The sequence below is a fragment of the Diaporthe amygdali genome, assembly GCF_026229845.1.
Source record: "Diaporthe amygdali strain CAA958 chromosome Unknown NODE_14_length_1008325_cov_65_372321, whole genome shotgun sequence".
Taxonomy (NCBI): Eukaryota; Fungi; Ascomycota; class Sordariomycetes; order Diaporthales; family Diaporthaceae; genus Diaporthe; species Diaporthe amygdali.
In genome coordinates, this window is record NW_026517034.1 from 751734 (window position 1) to 772131 (window position 20398).

The window sequence follows — 20398 nt, forward strand, 5'->3', positions numbered from 1 at the left end:
GGGGCCTGCTGACAACGACTGCCGTGGACAATTTGCCCAAGCCACCTGACGGGTGCATACTGCATCCCATGATAAAGACCCGGTTGGATGGCCAGAAGCACCTTGCGATCAGTTGGGGTCAGAATTCGGGCGTCTCTTTGGAGGGCGGAGGGCGTCTAGACGGCAACCCCCCCTCCTTTTGCGCACCCCGACCGACGTACCTAGGTATCCCAAGTTCTTCCAGTGTTCTTCTGGTGCTACCTCTAACCCGTTCCGAAATGGGACGCAAGGCCCGTCACTAGTAGTTTAAGCTTATTTCCACGCGCACCAACAAGGCCCTGTCGATGAAACCCCCATAACCCTCCCCCTCCCCTCAGAGTCACGGTCAACCAAGTGTGGCCCCCGACTGTGGGTAGTCCCAAAGAACACGAAATTTCATCTTACAGCTGGGAGCGATGTTGCCCAACGATGGCAAGCAGCGGCCGAGGTGCGGCCGGAGGGAATGCGACCTGCATTCGGCCGGGCAGGCCCAGCCAGCTGGCTTGGTCGAAGCACCGGCTCGGTCGTTCTGTCAGATTTTCCCCGAGCCAACGGTTCACCAGCGCACATCTGAAGTGACACAGCAGCCCGATCACTCTTCAATTGTTTTTCTTTTTTTGATGTTGTTTTATTTTCTTTTTTGGTATTTAATGTATCGTGACAGACAGTACGTACAGTAAAGCAGCACAACCCTCTCTCACACGCACGCGCTAGGAACAGGTAGGTATCTTGAAGCAAAGCCCTGGACCAGGTAACCCCAACAGCCGAATGAAACCAATTTAGAAGGCAGCTATCGTAAATAGACCTCTGAAGCGGGGGCGGAAGTAGAAAGTAGGAAGTAGAAAGAATACCATATTGGCAGACCGGCCGACCGGAGTAAACAATGTACCTAACCTAAGTATGCGACAGAAAGAAGAGCTCAAACAGAGAGAAAAGACGTTACCCGAACAGGAAAAGGAAGTGAATTCAACAAACTTTGTACATGAAGCATGCAGAGAATCCCGGGAAGGAGGGAAGGGGGTGGGGCGGGCAGAAGCAAAATACCCAGACTCGCCGGAAACCGTAGAAGCCCCTGTCTATCCGAAAAGCAGACCAGCCTGCGTTTTGTGCATGTGTGTGTGTGAATGTGTATTGGTGTGTTGGTGTTCGTGTTAGTGTGGGTGTGCGAGGATGTGGGTGACAGAAAGGGTGTGTGTGCTTCGTCCCGCGAGTTATTTCCTGGGCACAACCAGCCGAGTTCCTTCGCGCCCCTGGCCCCCACATCGTAAAGCTCATAGGAATGGGCAGAGAGCTTGGCCGCTTTCGAGCGGAATGGTGGTCGAAAAACCAAATCGTCATCTTTGAAGTTGGCTGGCTCTTGGCCCCTTTCGTGGTTCGCTGGTTCCAATCCACCTTTCCCGAAGTTCCGAAGAAGAAACAAAGACCCCCCTGTTGCCCGTTGACCGTTGCCCCATGAACCCCTGGCCACTTTTTCCTGGACTGTTTTGATCGAATGCTTCTCTTCGATATTGGTTCGAGACGGGAAATGCCATGCGTCATAGCCTCAGCTGTCGCCTGGTCCCCTCCAGAGTGTCCGCCTGTGACCCCGTTGTTGACAAAGGAAAAATACGTTTCTCGTAGGTCCTAGCCCGGCCAGTCCCCCAGCGTCGTCTTGCGTTCTATCCCGTAGAAGCACTGCAGGGCGGGTCTCCTGGCTGCTGGTCATTTCAATACCTTGCTATTCAAGCCAGGTGATATCTAGTAACCAAGTCATGCCAGGGTGATGTGAACGTGTTGCTGCAAGTGTAATAAGTGTCGCGGAGCATGCCGTGTAGCCAGTTGGAAGGTCTGGAACACAGCCCTGTGTTTCATGGTCGCGTCGATAGATGAGCACCCCCTCCGTCGCGGCTCACCGCTCTTCCGCCTATTCGTCGGAATTCTTCTCAGTGCGCTGAGCTGCCTTGTGGGATCGTGAAGCTCCTCTTTCTCTTCAGCTCGCCACCAGGTCCTCCGTAGTCCTCGCCACTCCTGTCACCCAAGGGACCACCGCCTCCAAATTGGTCTCGCATCGGTGTCCTCGAGCTGTGTCCCGAGCTCATGCTAGCGTGGAAGGCCTGCGAGAAATCGTTGGGCGGCGCAATTGGCGCACTCATCTGTGGCATCGAATAGTCGTGCGGTCTCGTTGGGAACCCTGGTGTTCTCGGTAAAGAGAAATCACTCGGCGCCGTCAGAGGCGCCGTCGGGAATCCCGTGGAATATGGCGCGGAAGTGACTGCGGCATGGCGGTGGGTTGGCGAGGTTGCGGAGCGCATGCCGTGGTGGGAAGCGGAGAACGATCGCTGGCCGCTCAGATCGAGGCCGAGCGGAAGAGTTGCAGATGAGGCGCGCAGGCGGGAGCGGTTCTGTGAGTTTTGGAAGGAGTTTGACTGAAAGTTTGGATATGACATGTGCGTGGGAGATGTCACAGATGAACCTAGAGAATATTTAGCAACGACGATAATCATTGTAACCAAACCACGCGACTTACCGGCATAAGTGCTCGATTCGTAGCCGCCCAACGTCGTCGAAGGAGAACCGCTGAGTCCTTCTGAAGGCTGGTAAACAGACTGCTGTCGCCCACTCAAGGGTGTTGGGCTGCCAGCCGCAGGATGGTAAGACGAGTAGTCGATCGAGTCTCCTTTCCAGGACATGCTCGATCTAAGGGGTGATTGGAGGTTGTCGGATCTAGACCGGGTGAGCGTCTCTCTGAGTTGAAGTGGCTGAAGAGGCCGCATTTGCTGTCTCGAGTGATGATTCTGAACAGGCATTCCCGTCTCCATGCTGCCCTGTCTTCCAAAGGGGTTGGAAGTCCTGGGCCCGGCACTCAGCGGAGTCAAGTGGTTCGAGTAATCATACCGGTCACCGGACTCTTGGGACATGGGAGTCAGCAGGTCTGGGTTGCTCATGGACGCCGATGTGTTGAATCCGATGCTGCCAAAAGCTGGACTCAGCCCGCTGGACGACATATGTTCGCCGCCCTCAGCTCGTCTGACATCCACCACCAGTGGTCCCCTCATAAGGTGATCCGGATACGGGCCCGGACCAAAGCCAACAGGAGACGCCATTGGAGTACCGAGGCCGTGAACGGCTCCGTATGGTGAGTGAAGAGCCTGAACATTGTCAAAGTCATCAGGCACGGCCCTCATCTTGATCATGCGCTCCCTGTCATCAGCTGTGAGGCGCTTGATCTTCGCTCGCCTGAGACTCGTGATTAGTAACCATGTTCATTCATTTCTTTGCAGGGACTGCGAATACCTGTTCTGGAACCAAACTTGCACCTGCCGGGGACTCAGGCCTGGGATTTCCCTCGACAATCGTTCCCTGTGCGCAGCATCAGGGTGTGGCTGCTTCGCAAACTCGCTCATTAGGAACCGTGTTTGCTGGTGTGTGAGCCTGGACAATGTTAGCCTCATTCTGACAACGCCCTCTCGTCACATCGCGTACCTGAACCTCTTCATCTTCCTCCGAGCCGCGGTTCTTTCAGCGGGTGTCATCTGCTGCAGTGCTGCTTCTGTGTCGCCGTCGACCATGTCATCTTCATCTATCACGTCATCATCGTCCTCCTGCTTGGCCACCTGGTCCTCAGGGCCAGACTGGCTGGCTGGTAGCTCCGGGCCCTGGCCCGCAGAAGAGACCGAGCTCACTGGGTTGGATCCTAGCGACATCCCGGGAGTGTCCGTCGAGGCTACTGAATCCTCTTTCAAGGACTCTGCTGCCTTCTGAGCGTATACATCGCCCTGCGTCTCTGACTGCTCAGCAATAGGCGATGGTTGTCTTTGTTGACGTAGACCCAGGGGATCCGCACCCCGTCGTAGGCTCAGAGGCGGACTCAGTGTATTCGGCTCCGTCTTCGGCTCTACGTCCATGGAGCTGCTAGCCTCGGCAGCACTGCGCGGCTGTGCCTGGGACTCGGAGTTGCCACCGGAAGCTGCTCCATGGCCATAAGACTGTGCATAGATGGAACTTTCCCCAGGAGGGAGATACGAGTACTGCTGTCCCTGCCAGTCAGACTGTGTCGACAAAGGAGCGTCAAAATTGTTCGACATGCGTGGACTGGCTTCCGACCTGTGGTAAAGGGTCTCGTATTTGCTTGTCGACCAGTGGTTTTTCTCGGAATCGCGTTGCCTGGAAACAAGCATTGGAAAGGGTGTCTGACGGTGATTTGGGGGAACAATTCGCTTTCTTTCAAACGACGGGTGATTGTGTCGTCAAAGCGGACTCACGAGTCTGCTACCAGAGAAACGAGCGGGGAGATTGTGCCACAAACGAGGGTCAGGTCAACTGAAGGAGCGTGTCGACTCTCAAAAAACGTGTCGAGGCGTCAGGGCGGAGGCCAGCTGCTGATTGTGGGCCAAATATATCTTTAGCCAAGGGTGATAATTCTGTCAAGATCGACCGATGTTGCAAGACGCTCGAAGAAGGGCCCAGAAAGATAGTCGCGTCGATGATCCCTCCACGGTGCTGACTGCGTACAGCGTACGTCCTAAGAAGTGTCTATCGAGTGAGCTAGAGCCTCTTTGAATGAGAGACTCAAGTATGTTCTCGAAGCCACAGGCCTGCCGAATGCTTAGGGTCCAGAAAGGGTATCAGGAAGTGAAGTCGATGTCCAGTAACAGAGTAATGGGACAGACGAGTGCTTTGAGGTGGAAGATGGTGTCGAGACAGTCAAAGGAGATCGAAGTAGAACACAGTGGTCTAGTCTCTGCCGAGGACGATGTCCGAGATGATGTTTATAGAATCCTTCCAGAAGAGACGAAAGTGGAAGCCAACAGGGAGTTATTGACGAGAACCTGAAGACTGGACCAAGGGCTGTAATGTATACAATCCGAGGGTCTCAACCTGATGGAGCCGGCGGGGTTGACTGATTTTCAAGGTGCTGCTGGGAGTGACAGGTCCCCCGGCCTGCATGGAGTTTAGAAATAGCCGTGGTTGCAACAAGGTCAACCCCTATGGGGGAAAGGAGCCTTGTACTTTAGTACAGCACGGGTGGAGCCAATATCACAGGTACCGCCAGACCAGACGGAGAAATGTCAGGGCAGAATCCGAAAAGTAGAACAGGGCCTGCACGGGCAGCCGCAAGGGCAATGGGTGAGTCCTGGGCGATCGAGAGGATGTACCAGATACCTCATCAAAGATAGTGGGTATTGCCTGGGTCACCCCGGTGCGCTGCTCTCTTGACGACTCCACGACTCAAGTACAGCTGCGGGTGACAGTGTGGTGGTGTTATTTTGGTTTGAACGGGGGAGGGCGCCACGGCTTGAAGTTGAGCCAGCACTGCTTTCCTCTGGACTGGGTTGAGGTCGACGGGAAGGGACAAAAAGCATGTAGACCAAGGAAACTGGGTGGTAGAAGTCCCGGCTGAATGGCTAATGCTGTATTATCAGTGGCCCGGAACCAACCAGACAATGAACGGGCACTAGGAAGACACAGAGTTGTTGGGCTTATTAGGTGGGCGAGAAAAGGGTAGCGAGGGCTATAAGGGCGATGGGATAAGCATACAGGACGGAATGGTTCAACCGTGACCCGTTAGGAGTAATCGCAGTTTCTGCTGATGCGGAGGAGACACCTTTGGCCGATATAAACAGGAGCGTGTGTTCATGCAGTAGCAGCCAGCAGCCAGCAGTAGCAGCGGCACGTTAGGTCTGGGTTCAGAGACCTCGACCCCGAGGATTTGACTAGCAATGGAGGTTCCTGGCTGTTGGGCGGGAGACTAGACTCCTGAAAAGGCAAGAGTCTGGGAAACCCAAGCACTACTGGTGCTGGTACAGAGTAGGAAGGTTCAGAGGGAGATGAGAGAAAGCGGCCAGGAACTCCGCATAGGAAGAAGGATACGCCTGTACAGAGTACAACAACGTTGTGAACCGTCTCGGCTGGAATATCTGAGCTGTCTTCATTGGTCCTTGATTACATTAGTCCTGTGTTGACTCCACGGATGAAAGCATGACCGTTGTTCAACCTGCCCCTGACATGAGCCAATTAGAAGGCATGATGATTCAGGAGGAGGGGTGTATGAATAGCAGCTGCACCGCGGACAGGGTATGGCTCTGGGGGTGGGAGTTGCTCAAGGGCCCACCATGAGGCTTTGTTGCGAAACTCGCTGAGAGGTGATGCGGGAGGTGGGGAGAGCCAGGGTGGGTATTCTCGACGGCAGCCCCCCGGTCAATCATGGTTACAGAATAGCAGGGGTGTGCAGGACAGGAGGGCGGGCTGAACGAGCAGACAGATCACTGATGCAGATCTCGAGCTGCTGTCGGCGTCTTGTCAGGCGGCCAAGGCGCGCAGAAATGCCAGAGCCTATACTTTGTATGCCCAGGCCTCGGGGTCTCGTTGTGAGGGAGAAGAGGGCCGGTCGGCGACCGTGACCTTGACCATGACCGTGGAGCGTGACAAGACAGGGCTGAGACGCTGCAAGCAACGCGGCCGGTCGCAGTGCTGTTGTTGTTGTTGTTTGCTCTTTAGAGCAGGGCAGAGAAGGGCAGAGACGCGCGCGGTGACGGTGGAGAGCCGGCGGCACAGGTCGCGCCTCTCTGGCGAGGCTACGATCAAATATCTGGTTCCGAGCCAGCGAAGCAGGCAATGGCCTGGGGTGTCTGGATCACAAGTGGTGGAGAGAGACATCCATCAGGACGTGTATACGTGACGAGGGGACACTAATGAGAGGTGCTGCTAGTACCCCGGATTTTCCAGCTCCCTCTCAAGACGGCTAAGCTTTGATAGACGCAGGTGAGATCTCCCGGAGCCACAGCATGTTGTCAACGGACGTTGGCCGTAAGATGAAAATCATGTCTGGCTGTCGCGGTATGGAGCGACATGATCAGCACGGGACGCCAGCCCGAGAGTCTAATGTCAGATCACGGATTGCCGCGGCTTGCTTTTGCAGAGATGGTGAAGCTTGACCTTTGGTGGGATTCCAACCACCACGAGAGTGCACCAAGTGTGTTGGGCTTGTCCCGAAAAAGCCGCGGTCTGGTACGGATACGGCTCAGGACTGGGCCAGCATCAGCTGTCGGCACGCATGGGCAAAAGCTGCAGTTGGTCAGTCGGTTCAAGGAGGAGGGGTGTCAGACCAACAGAGTGAGCGGTGTCACCGCACCCTGATCTAGCATGCAGCCAGCACACAAGCAACGGTCGTCAGCTGTGCCTGTGAGACTTGGCCTGGGCTTGGTCTTGCGCAAGGGGGGAGAGGGTGAGATGAAGCTTCGGGGATTCGAGAGCGAGATGGTGATGTGAGGTGAGTGCGAGGGCGGCGGGCGCGCGAGGGCAAGGATAATAGTGAGTGTGAGGGCCGGGTCCTGGGCCAGGGCCAGGTCCAGGTCCAGGTCCAGGTCCACAGCCCATGACAGACAGTAGTGAGCAAACAAGGGCTGGTTAGTCCGATCGCCTTGGACGTGGTCAGTTGAGTGACATCGCCCTGGTGGGTTTGAGGCTTGGTGCGGAAGCAGGAGGCGCTATTCGAGGAGGTCGGACCAAAGAGGAAACTCGAGGAGCGACATTCTGATGTCTAACAGTAGTGTACTCGGTCTACTGTATGCAGCATGAAGGACAAAAACGGGGAGGGTGTGTGGAGATGGAAAAAGAGAGGGCACGGGAGCATGACTTGACGAGCTTCCCACAGCCTCGGGGGTGGGATTCGTGTCACTGCTGCGGGAGGAAGTGGTGATCCGGTTCGGAGTTACTGCTACTCCTCTGAGGTTGCGTCCCAAGGTGCAAAAGGATGATGGGTTGGGTTGAGGGCTGATCATCAGGCTGGTGGATGATGATTGCTGCTGGGTTGGGCCGGGGTCGAGTTAAGGTGACAACAAGAGCTGTGCTGGGAGCTGGGAGCTGGGAGCTGGGAGCTGGGAACCAGGCCCAGGCCCCAGGTCCCAGGGGTGGAGACTCCAATCTGCAGACAGACGCAGAAACTGACTACGCGGTGCCAGAGCTGGACAATGTACGGTACGGTACGTGATGTGTGTGTGGCCCGGGCTGTCTACCCCCTACAGACTGTACCGAACATACTGCATACCTCGATGGTCGACAATGGCGCGCGATGCAGTCCAGATTGAGGTCATCAGGGTCAAGGTGGGCAAGGTCAACAAGGTCGAGCTCCACGTCCTTCCTCGTCCACGTCCACGTCCACGTCCACGTCCGCGGTCGAGGTCGAGGGTCGATGTCGGGGCCGAGATGGTGGTTCCACTAACGTCCACGTCAGGCTCAACTCTACCACACAACTTAAGCACAAGGGACCGAGGTAGGCGGGCTGGCTGGCATTGGTAGGCTAGCTAGGCCAAGACGAGGGCCAAGCTCTGGTCAGCAAGCCCAGTTCCAGTTCCAGAAGATTTCGCCAACATTGTCCACCGTTTCATCCAGGATTGGGCTACCACCCAATCCCAGTGCCCACGGCCCGGCTTTCCCTTCAAACGCCGGCGTTCCGTTCCAAGAGCTGCCCCCAACAGCCACAACCTTGCAGCCCTGACAGTCCAAGAGTCGGCATGGTGATAATCATAGCTCGCAGGAACAATGGACGCCCACGCCGCGCGGCGGCCCCAGAGTCAGTCAGGCTTTGGCTTCCAGTCTTCTCCCTGGATGCCCAGACTGCCAGAGCCCCGAAACGGACAAGCACAGATCGCACAAATAGCACAGGCAGCACAAGCAGCCCAAGATGGGACGAAACGTGGCTGATTTGACGACGTACTGGTGACGGCCAACCAGTGGAGTCGAGTGCAGGCTGCCAGACGGACTGACGGACAGACAGACTTCCAGACTGCCCATAATGGCAGTCTGCGAGGGAGACGCGCAGGGCGCCGCCCTCGGGAGATGATCTGGAGCCGGTGGATCCTCCGCGCAATCATCCTTGGACCCATCCATGGAATACTACGCAGTACCAGCCACTTGCGAGATCTCAGAGATCCCGCCCGCCCGTTTCACGGTACGCAGAAGCACGCAAACACACTTGTTGAAAGGGGTAAATCTTGGGTCTCGGCCGCCCATCCCACCTGCCCACACGTCACCTCCTCCCCCCCTCCGACTCCTGACGCGTGCGGAAACCCACTCCTCAGCAGACTAGACCACGGTCTGATGCTGGCCCATCTCTACCCAGGCACGTATGGGCCGACGAACTGAGTTACCCGTGCGATCCAGGCACAATCCATCGATCGAGCCATCCAGGCCCACGGGACAGATAGACACGCAGCCGGGCGGGCAGTAAGGCCGTGTGGTCATGGCCGTGGTCACGCTCATGGCTGTGGCTGAGAGACATAGACCGAGGGCTTTCACGGATTAACCTCTGGCGCATCCGGAATTGATCACACCCAGCACTATTCCCACCCTGGAAAGCATCTACAGTACACCGGGCTGGTCCCCAATTTCAGCCACAGCTGCAACAAAGGCAAAGGAGATGACGCTGGCACTGCACCGGCAAGCCACTCCCATGGGCCATGGCATGACACCCCGCTGGTCTCGGCGACATACGATTTATTTCAGGGGCATCATCAGGCCCACCCAACTTCCCTCCCGACGAGCCCTGCTGCCCTGCCCTGCCCTGTCGGCACTTCTCCCTCTGATGATGCAGCAGCCTGATCCACCTGGATGCCCCCAGCGATCCACGATCGGCGAACCGTCCCCCTAGTACCAACCACTGTATCATTGCCGAACGTTACCCTGCGGTACTTGCACGGAACTGATTCATCATCGTCAGCCTTACACAGATGACCGAGCGAGGCAAGACATTCTCGGCCTGGCCATCTTCTTGCCTACGCAGCCACGGTATCCTCGCCAAACGAATAATACCAGGCCGAGCTCGTCTCAATCGGTCCGCCGGCCGAGTGACCAACCTTACTTTGGTACAAGCAAGCACTTACTCGCACTCCTTCTGCCTCCCCGTTCCCCCCTCCCTACCAAGCCAGCGGGCAGCCACAGAGCCCGGGGCACCGGCGATATTACCCCCGAGATTTGACTTGCTTCTGATGCTCGATGTAATGTGTGATGAGGACCGGCTGTTGGTCCGCAGCTGCTTGTCATGTCCTCCAATTTCCATTCCACTCTTTGCTCTCCGAGCTTCATGCAGATCTCCTCATACATCCGAGATGCGTTGAAGAACTCCATGGATCGCAATCTAACCTGGCCGCAGTATCTATCCCACTGACACACGCTTCGCTGCTGCGGAAGAAACTTTTCATATCCTTGGTACGGCACGCGGTAGCGTTCATGGCGCTCAGATGTGTCAGTGTCGCACGATTGGGATGAACGACAAGCTCTCTACATGCGCCGCTGCGCATCATGGGGAGTCTGTTCCAATTGCAGCCAATTGGGTTCTACGCGGCAGGTAGGTCGTGCTCAAGCCTTATTCAAGCTGTCTGCCAATACTTGCTGGCAAAGCACTGGCAACAACGCATACAAACTTAGTATGTGCCGATTGAAGCGATTGACACAACAAATCACCACACAACTCATTCCGACCAGAGGCGTTTGCACAGCATCACATCAGTCAGTTCAGTCAGTTGTTGCTTGCTGTTACCGTGCTTTGGCACCATTAGGGTGCCGCTCCTTTGTCAGGGTGCAATTTAGTCTGGTTTGAGATGCACACCCGCCAGCAGTGCCTGTGCTGGACTTTCAAGCTCTGATCGCACGATTCGCAACTCTTGACTTTGGACCTTGGGCAGTACAAGTAGCTTGACGCCAAGCTGACCAGCGATCCGACCAAGACTGAAACTTCTCTGTGAAAAGTAAGCTCCATCTACCCGCCTCTCTACTGAAGGGGTCATGGGTGATGTTTAAGTTTGTGCCTGGGACAGGTGTGCTTTCGCGAAGTTGCTCGCATTCAGGAAAAGACGCAGACCGAGCTCCTCTCAGCTGCGTCTTGGCATGATCAGTTGCAGTCGGATTTGGGTCCGTCTTTGAGGAACCTCCCACAAGACATCTCACATCCGACCCGTCACTCCTGTTCGGCCTCAGTCCAAACCTAGGCGCTGTCCTACGGCTGCCACGAGCAAGGGAGACACGAAGCTCCCTTCACCTTTGCTGGTCGGCGGGACGCCACAAGTACGTGTTACAGGGCGATTTCTGGCCGGCGCGGCCCATCTGAGCGGCCACTTGAGGGGCATTGGCGTAGGTACCTCGACGGGAACAGCAGAGCAAAAAGCAGCTAGCCGCGCCCATGGTGTGATCGGGAAGCGCACAGTCTCTCATCTTGAAGCTTGCTGTCTGGTTTTCCCCTGTTCCACAGCCGCCGGCAGGGCCTGGATAGTGCTCCTAGCCACCAGCCCTCCCGATCGCTCCGCGCAGTGGCTGGGCGAACGGCGGCATCCGTGATTCGGCCTCGCAGCGGCCAGCTCTGACTCTGAAAACCGCCGTTACACGGACTGTTGGTTTTCACTTGACCGTTGGAAAAGACTATGCATCATGCATTGGGCGGAGAAGAGCGGGCCTTCGCGATCTTTAAAATTACCGGACAAGGCAAGATCAACGATTTTTCCAAGACTCTCATGTTCGAGACCCTCTACGAGTACGCTACCGACCCCCGTACTCGTCCGCCGTCTGAGTCGGGGCTGGATAGGCTCACCCCTGGAGCCCGGTGGCGGCCCAGATTAAAGGGTCCACGGCGCGTCTGATATCCACTTCTACCGGAGATCCTCTGCAGATATCCCACTGCCCCTCCACAAAATGTGTAATCGCGCTTGAGTCTCCCGGAGCGCAGATCCTAGTCTTCACCCACGACACCAGCCCTCGCTGGTCTCGGAAGTGACGACCTTGAGGGCATCGTTGGATCGGAGATTTTGGTGACTGATGAGGCTCAATCTCCTGTGTTTGACCCAGGGATGACGTTAATTTACCAAATGCCGACTGCCAGCACGCCTGTCCTTGAAGCCGGGTTGAATTACAAAATCACACTCATGGAAACCCTGCCGAAGAACGGCCTCTGGCTGCATGTGCCTCTTGCTATGCGGTGCCGCCTACAGCACGCAGGCAGGATATCTTCGCCGACGACCTCGGGTAGCCTTTTTGCCCAATGGAAGCACCTCACTCAGCCCGAGTCCACATATACGCGGATCGCAGTCTCCAAATAGGTGGATGTCGTTTCCGAGATCTGATCCATTGCGCACGTTCAAGCGACGTACGATAGTTGAGACGAAAGAGGGATCGGCGGCTCAGAATAGCATACGGAGTGGAAACGGTTTCTGGGAACTACTGTAATGGTAGACTCACCCCTGCCCGCGCCTTGTTCGGATCGTTCACACTTGCCGAGGATGAGGGCGATGGCATCTTGGAGTTGTGCCTTGCACAGTGAGGCATGGTAGGAGCTGGAAATCCAAGACAACGGCGCAAGCCTTGCCCAAGCTGCTCCTGACAGTGTATCTGCGGAGCATACGGTGATGTCTTGCATCAGCCCGGTCCCACTCGGTTGGACCTGCCCACCTACCTCCTTCGCTTCGAAATTATGTGGTATGTCATTAGCCTCGCTGTTCCATCGCCTACTACAGCGACGTGACATGGGAAGAAAACGTTATGACAGGTCACTGAGACTGTGCTCGGAAAATTGTTCAACCTTTTGTAGCCCGAACATCATCCGGCTTGACTGAGCGTGATTCGACCCTGGAGTTTCTCTCCTTTGCGCAACGGATCTGGCTCCCCTGACAGGGACATCGTCACTCCAGTCTCGTACCATTCCAAGGCCCCACCTTTGTCTATTCTCTCTTTGTCAGCCCTCAACGCTCTTCCCTACCACTAGGCGAACGGAGGTCTGTGTGCCAGGTACCGAGAACCTAAATGGCTGGACGAGTGGGCAAGTTTTGCTTCGAAACGGCCCACCCGCTAGCCAGAATAGGCATTCAGTTTGTACAGGCGGGATCTAGCACTTGGATCTGAAGGCTTCATCATCGTCTACGTAGGGAGCGCAGTGCGAACTGAGATCGGCCGTCAACCGTACAAAATCGACCAAACACCCGTGCACTCCGGTGCTTTTTGCTACACATAGTATGGGCCGTCCGCTCATCCACATCCTTCATTCGAGGAACGGCTGGCCGATGCGTCTCCACCCCCTTTGACCGAGGAGTGACCGAGGAGTGAGCATAAGTCCAGAGCCTGGACCTGGGCTGATGGATGCACCGAGGAGCCCGGGATTCCAACACATCGGATCCGCGTCACCTTGTCACCGTGCCCAGCGACAACGACGCCAAACGGAGGAGGAATCATTTGCCATTCGTGCGATCTCTAGTCGGCCAAACACAAACAATGGTTTTCCCGTCGCTTGACTCAAGCTTGTCTCGGACATCAGACGGCCCAGGCCAGTGGGCTTGGATCTCATCCACTGGCTGAACTGCCACCCAGGTCTGGCGGCTCATCCAGGCTACGGTCCTGGGCTTTGTTTCTATGTTTGGAGAGTGCGTGCGCTCAATGGGAGCCACGGCATAATCGTACAAGGCATTTCGACAGCAAGCAACGGCCCCGCCCACGACCGGCACCTTGGTACCTGACTGTGGATCGGATCACAGCTGACAGTCAGTAGTGGCTTGGATTGTTTGGCATAGGCACAAAAAAAGCACAAGCTCCACAACAAGTTGCTATTCCCGCAAGCTGATGGCGCGCGCAACTTGCACCCTGTTGGTGATACTCAGCTTCTCTCTGTTCTTTTTCTTTTTTTGGCGTCTCAGCGCCTCGCGATGGTGAAACGGAAAAAGACTGGACCTGCAGCAGATGCAAACCTACTTCGAAAAGGCTTGATGCTGGCCGCTGCATGATGCGAGATGTGATGTGAGGCTCTGTCCTCCAGCTGACGGCGGGGCCTCTTACTCGCAGCAGAAGGGACCTTCCGAAATGCGACATCGGGTGACACTGTCAGGCAGCACGGGGCCTTGACGTATAGTCGATCAGGCAGTACGCCCAATGGGTTAGACTTTCCGGGCCTCACGCCTTTCAGCCGGCGGTGGTTGCAGAGATAAGCGGAAGGGATCTGAGACGGGTTGAGTCTTGGTTTGCGGGGAAGAGAAAAGGGGGAAAACCAACTCAACTGATCACAAAAGGGGCGGGATTAGGAGCACGCAGTATCGCCATCACCTTTTGGGCACCTCCTCGGCATCTGCCGGTCGAATCGTCCACTCACTACTGCAGGAACTCTTTTCAGGTCGCTGCCCGTACGGTCGGCTGCCCTCGCTGTACCGCACGGGAGGATCTGCACAACGGCCATCCGGCGCAAGGGGCACCCATGGCTCCGAACGTCTCTAACCAGGCACATTCATGCGAGTGACTTCCACGAATCGCGACGTGGTCACATATAGGTACTTGTGCCTCTTTTTTCATCCTGGGCTGGGTTGCTAAATTCTGCTGTACGGAAAAGCCGCACCAGACATAGAAACCGGCACATACTAGTGCACTGCTTACCTGACGCTTTCAGGCGAGCAGGTCGTGGTCGTTGTCCCTCGCCCAGCATGCAACGTCCGACGGAATGACGTCGAGATCACATTGGGTCCAGCGTTTCTCCCTTTTGCACAAAATCTGCCACCAACGAGGTGAGCGCCTTAGTCTTCGACGCCAAACTTACTAACATCATCTGATAGGAGAGACCCACAGCTCCAGGACGTCTTGGTCTGACTGGGGTCTGGCTTGCACCTGCTGTTCTTGAAAGACAAGCGTCTGCGCGACGACGGCAACGTGCAGCCTGTCCCCCCTCGCTTAAGCCCCTCAGTGGGAATCCTCTGCCGGCGGCCACGCGCTCCTTCGAAGAGCCGGCAGAATGGGGCGAGCTTTTTGCGCGAGTGGCTTAGGCCGAGAACGCAGTATCCCGTCGTGTTCACCCAATGACTTGAGGCTCTACCGTCACCGATGACCTATGGGCAATCAACCTGGGGCGCATCGCCTTCGACGGTGCCCCATTCATGAGTTCCCAGTTGACTGGAAACGGAATGCTCGGCTCATTCCTGGGAACGTGTGAGAGATGTCATTTTCCGTTCTTTGGTCTTGGAGTATGCTGGTAGGGAGGCTCGTGCAGACCGGGGCTCTTGTGCTCGCGCGTGCCCTAGTCACAGCCACTGTGTTTGTTTACTTCCTTGCTCATGGTTCACCCACTAGATGCTGTCCGTCAGAAGTGGCAAACATCTGTCGTCCAACCGGGCGACAAACAGAACAGAACAAGTCAAGAATGGGAAACGCACGATCTCTTTGTGCGGCCCGCAGAATGTGACTCCGCCGGGAGGAAGTCCAGCTGGCATGTGTCACTGGTAGGTAGCATTTTCTCATCAAGTCAAAGCTCACAGTTCTGGCTGGGCGGGTCAGCAAGTATCCGATTATGACTTGTTTCGCCTCATCTCAGCGTTCGACCGACCGGCACAGGTCTCGGCTGATTACGAGTCCGCCGGATGATGTTGTCACCAGCTTTCATCCACCCACGGCCTAAGCGGCGTCAGATGGGCTACGGGGCGTGAGTTGCACGAGTCTGCACGAACGTATGGACCCTGTCTCTCTGCTTGGGAACGTCCGCCTTGCCTGGCCGCCGCTCAAGTATGCGGCGCAATGTGTGCAAGGACCGTGCCCGGTTGATGGAGATGTCTCGAATCCCCAGTATCTGTGTTGCATCCTACCACATTACTCAGTTTTCTCACGGGCTAAGCCGGCAGGCTGATGATCCCATACACTCTTCCTACCTATGCTGGAGACCGCAGGAGGTCCACCTGGTGCCATCTGACTGTGGCAGGCTGGGCAAATTGACACGGCCTCGCAAAGCGGTCACTATCGTATTGTAAATGAGCATCACGTATGTGGATATCATTATCACTTCCTTTTTCCTGAGGCTTCTTGATTACAAGCCAGACCTGAGCCCAAGGCGATAGAGCCGACTGGTTACCAGCGCCTCTAATCGACCGGCATAGCGGCCGGTGGCATATGGGTCTCGCGGGAGGCGCCGTTATCACGGCAAGACTGGGAAGCTAGTTTGAGGCTTCGGGCTCCGTGCGCTTTGTCGATGTTCGGTTGAACTTGCTGTCACCGGTGCTTGTACTGCCTACGGGGTCTCCGTTCCTGGACACGGTCAAGATTTGCTTGGAAGCTTGGCTGTAGTGGCTTGGCAGTGCTGGTCCCAGCGGGAATTTGAGGGCTGTATTGGAAGTATCGTGAGACCTACGACTGATGGTACAGCTTTCACACACTGCCCCAAGCGAACCACGAGTCATCCATCTGTGTACACTACTTACGCGCGATATCAGCGATACACACCATTCCAAAGGCAGCATCCTGATGCGGGTAAGGCCTAGTGGAATTGCCCAAATGAGGATGGACTAGACTAAAGTGTCTGAGCGAACCCGTCTCTCTTGCGAGTGCTTTCAAGACCGTCGGTTTGACTAGAGCTTCCACGCGATCAAAGACCTATAAGGCCATAGAAACGAGCGCCAGTCTGTGGTATGTCTATATATACCGGAAACGAACAAACGTGAAGGGGGAGGTTGTCACCCTAAATCGGCATGTATACATTACCTCTCGCTTGATAGTGTCATTACTCGTTTCCATAGACTCAAGGATTCCCAATTGCTTGGAACCTTCTAATCCAACCTGCTGTCCTCATGTTTGTTTCCCATATATTTAGAATACCTAGGGGCCCGTCTCGAATCCTAAACGAGTCCATCGCTAGAACACTCTACGTTCGTCCACCCCATCGAGTTAGAAAGACTAGAACAAAACCAGAAGCTATCTACAGTCTACATTGGGCCAAGGGCCCTTCGCTGGTGGAATCCCCTGTCTTCCAAGGCTTCGTTAGATGCGAGCCTTGTTAACAGCTAGTTTCGAGATAGGACTGGAGCCGTAGCACTATGCTGGCAAGCCATGACAGGCCAACGCCCCATGCAACACAAAGAAAACACTCCGCAACAGCATGCTACGAGATCCTTGCGCGATGCCAGCCATAGAGTCACCGAGTTCTAGAGTCGAGCTGAAGGCGCTGGGCGTAAGAGTAAAATTCTTCTGGCAAAAGTTGAGCATCGTCAGAGCCCATAGACCGCCGTGTCTTACAGCCCTTGATCGCAGGAATCCCGGTAAAATTGAAAACCACGGTTGGCAGACCGGTCTGGCACAGCCCTTGAGATGATCCTTTCATGTTTACAATCTTTTTGGGGGCTCTGGGGCCCCAGATCTCAAGGCCCAACATATCATTTGCATGTCTCACATCCTGTCCTACACAGGCAATGCTGTAGCACCCCGCAAACAGAGACAGGCTCGCAACCTTGGCCGTGGTTGGGAAAGGCTGGGGAGGAAGGCACCGACCGATGGGTGAATCTGCCCTCGAGTGCGGAATCTTGTGGCGCGCCCCCGATTCAGCCCATGGGATCTCGCAGCTCGGTTATCGTGAACCCATAGAGTTGAAAAGTGTGTGTGTGTATGTGTGGCCCCATTGAAAAGCACGCCTTGCCGAGCCCAACACTGGCTTGGGGCCATGCGAGGGCGGGTATCAGCAGCGAGGCTTGCATGGCCCGAGACCTTTTTGTGTGAGCTCGCGACCACCATCTTCTTGGGATATCATCGCCGAATATGGGCCCGGCGGGCTGGCGTCTAGCCGGAGGATCTGCATCTGGGGTATGATGATATGAGAGGCGGCTGTTGATGCCTAAGCGCACCCACCTTGCTTACGCGATGCTATTGCGAGCAGCCTGGTGGAGCACCAGAGCGCAGCCGACGAGGATGCTTGAGACAGCTGCGAGATGGTATTCGACGGCGGTCGTCAGCTGGGCGGCCGGGCCCGGTCTGCGAGAAAGTCACGGATGCTCGAGTCTCACGACGAAACCCGTATCTCCTGATGTTCCCGGTCGAAAGGATTGGGCTGAGATCTCTGATAATATCAGGGGAGGTTGGTGGTCTCGCCTGGCTTGGCCCCCACTCCGTTGGTGAGGAGGCGATGTACATGCGTTGCCCCCCAACCTCGATCACTACACATAGTGACCACGTTTCTGTACGTGACCTTGACAAATAGTCATCGGCGACCGGAAAGTGCCTATCCCTCCTCGCCCTGCAGATACAGAACCACAGAATCCATGGGGGTGTGGGAGCAAGAGTCGCGTATCTTGCCCAAATCAAGGGTCGTAAATCCCGGAAAATATTCCCGAAACCAACATGGGGAGCAAAAAAAAAAAGCAAGCTCGGCTCGGCTCGCCTTCGCTTGAACCGGGGCCCCATCGATCTCAAAGCCGGAGAAGCATGTCTTGGAGAGACGCGGCCGCCCAGTGCCCGCCTAGAACCCTATGGACCACGAAATGCGGCCTGTTGACCTGGCCAACGCGGATCCGAAAAGCACGCCCGGCCCACCCGTAGGGTGTGAACTAACGTGCGTCCAGTTCTCCCGCATGCAGCGGGAGTCGACCTCCGTGCAGCCGGAGGCCCATCTTGTGGCATGTGAACCGCGATGAAATGCTTGCTATTTGCATCGTCACTATGACACATGAGGGCGCGTGAAGGCGGTGGAGAGGTGGAGAGAGGTCGTAGCACATGAACTCGCCTTCTCAAGATGGCGAGAAGGCGATAATTCTTCGGGACGGGCCTTGTGCAGCAGATAGATTACCAGTGCTTGCCGAGTGATGAATCATGCTAAGTTAAGAATGTGTGTGGAGTTTGATCAATAGATAGCATTATGCACACATCAACTGAGGAGAAGGTTTCACGTGGATCGGAGCATGTAATTCTGGACCTCCTAAGTTTGAACTGTGGATTAGTTCTGAATGTTGGCGCGGCATGGGAGTATGGAATCCAGAATGCAGACCTCGGAGAAGGTTCGTATGTGTGTCGTGTGTAATGGATGGATGTGAAGGGAGACGGCATAATCGAGTCACTAATATCTCCTCATGGTAAACAGGCCCTCATTCGAAAACCGAAAGTGGCTCATTACCATACAGGCTTCGAGGGTGGAGGGGCTTCACTTCAAAGTGATGATGATACATCTGATTTCGAGTAAGGCATATGAATCTGATTTATGACACACTTTTGACAATTCAGTAGTCATAGAAGCCCTTCCCGCTCTTCTTGCCCAACCAACCGGCATCCACCATCTTTCCCAAGAGCACGCTTGGTCGATACTTGCTGTCACCCGTCTCCTCATGCAGCACCTTCATGATGGACAAACATGTGTCCAACCCAATGAAGTCAGCCAGCTGCAATGGGCCCATGGGCACGTTGGTGCCATTTTTCATGATGGCATCTATCGAGTCCCGGTCACCAACACCTGTCTCGAGGCAAATGACAGCCTCATTGATGTAGGGCATCAGGATGCGGTTGGCCAAGAAGCCAGGCGAGTCGGCTGATACAGATGGGATCTTTCCCATTGCCTTGCAGAAGGCAATGGCTTGGTCGATAGTCTCCTGGCTGGTCTGCAGCCCGCTAATGATTTCAACACCCTTCTGCACTGGCACAGGGTTCATAAAATGAGTCGAGACCACGCGCGAGCTAGCTGAAAGATCCTTAGGGTCTTTTGTTGTTGAGGCAGCGATGCGCGTAATAGAGATCGAGGATGTGTTGGTGGCCAGGATGGCGTGAGATGGGCACACCTGAGCCAGTTTTGAGAATATGTCAAACTTGAGGCTGGGGATCTCCGGCACGGCCTCGATCACAAAGTCAACCTCAGAAAGAGGGTCCATGGACGTGGAAGGTGAGAGATTCGAGCGGGCCTGGTCAGCCTGCTCCTGAGTGATGCGTTCCTTGGAAACATCTTTGGCAAGAAGCTTGTCTGAATGATACCGTTAGCATGTTACTTGCTGGGCAAGCCACAGGAGAGACCCAAGAGTTACACACCAGCGAATTTAAGCCCCTTATCGAGAGATGCTTGAGAAGTGTCGACTAGAGTAACGGGCACCTGTGCCCTTTGTGCAGCGACAAGAGCTATTCCGAGGCCCTGGTAGCAAGTCAGCTCGGGAGCTCATTGAAGCTATCACATGCATGAGGCTTGCTCACCATCTGTCCGGCGCCCACAACGCCTAGCCTCTTGACAGGCGTGGACGAGGAGCTGTAGTGCCTCAATTGAGGCAATACTCTCTGCATATGACGCACTCTTGAAGCTGTGGAAGCCATATCGTCGGATGCAGTGCAGGACGAAAGGTTGAGAGGCTGCTTGATGGATAAACGACCTCGGTATGATGTCGCTCGACCCAATGCCTTGGTATAATAGCCGAGACCCTTGCGCTTATCCTCGGGCTTCATACCCAGTGTTCAATTACAAGGTGCCTTATGTAAGACTACTTTCTGACCCAGCAAGGGTTAGGAGGATTGGGGGTGGGGGAGGCTTTGAGAAGCTCGACGCGTCCCGTTTTGCCGCGGCGCGTCTCCCAGCAGTTCCCATTTACGCGCTCCAAAACTGGACCCTGCCCTACCAAGTCAACACCACCACACCCCGTCTTCAAGGGCTCTGATATTGGTCACT

General features: G+C 55.5%; 3 protein-coding genes across 3 annotated transcripts; all 3 read right to left on the bottom strand.

Annotated features, from left to right (window-relative positions):
* Nucleotides 1–1940: 1940 nt before the first annotated feature.
* On the bottom strand, nt 1941–4175 carry J7T55_003539 (uncharacterized protein; the record flags this gene model as incomplete). The annotated part of the gene is made up of 4 exons (XM_053143572.1): nt 1941–2470; nt 2525–3234; nt 3292–3429; nt 3481–4175. The coding sequence occupies 4 exons, from the start codon at nt 4173–4175 to the stop codon at nt 1941–1943; spliced, it is 2073 nt and encodes a 690-aa protein (XP_052993788.1).
* Nucleotides 4176–6205: 2030 nt separating this feature from the next.
* Nucleotides 6206–8090, bottom strand: J7T55_003540 (uncharacterized protein; the record flags this gene model as incomplete). Its single annotated transcript, XM_053143573.1, has 4 exons — nt 6206–6283; nt 6337–6572; nt 7130–7417; nt 8045–8090. The coding sequence occupies 4 exons, from the start codon at nt 8088–8090 to the stop codon at nt 6206–6208; spliced, it is 648 nt and encodes a 215-aa protein (XP_052993789.1).
* A 10887-nt stretch (nt 8091–18977) lies between these two features.
* Nucleotides 18978–20049, bottom strand: J7T55_003541 (3-hydroxyacyl-CoA dehydrogenase; the record flags this gene model as incomplete). Its single annotated transcript, XM_053143574.1, has 3 exons — nt 18978–19708; nt 19774–19873; nt 19933–20049. The coding sequence occupies 3 exons, from the start codon at nt 20047–20049 to the stop codon at nt 18978–18980; spliced, it is 948 nt and encodes a 315-aa protein (XP_052993790.1).
* Nucleotides 20050–20398: the final 349 nt, after the last annotated feature.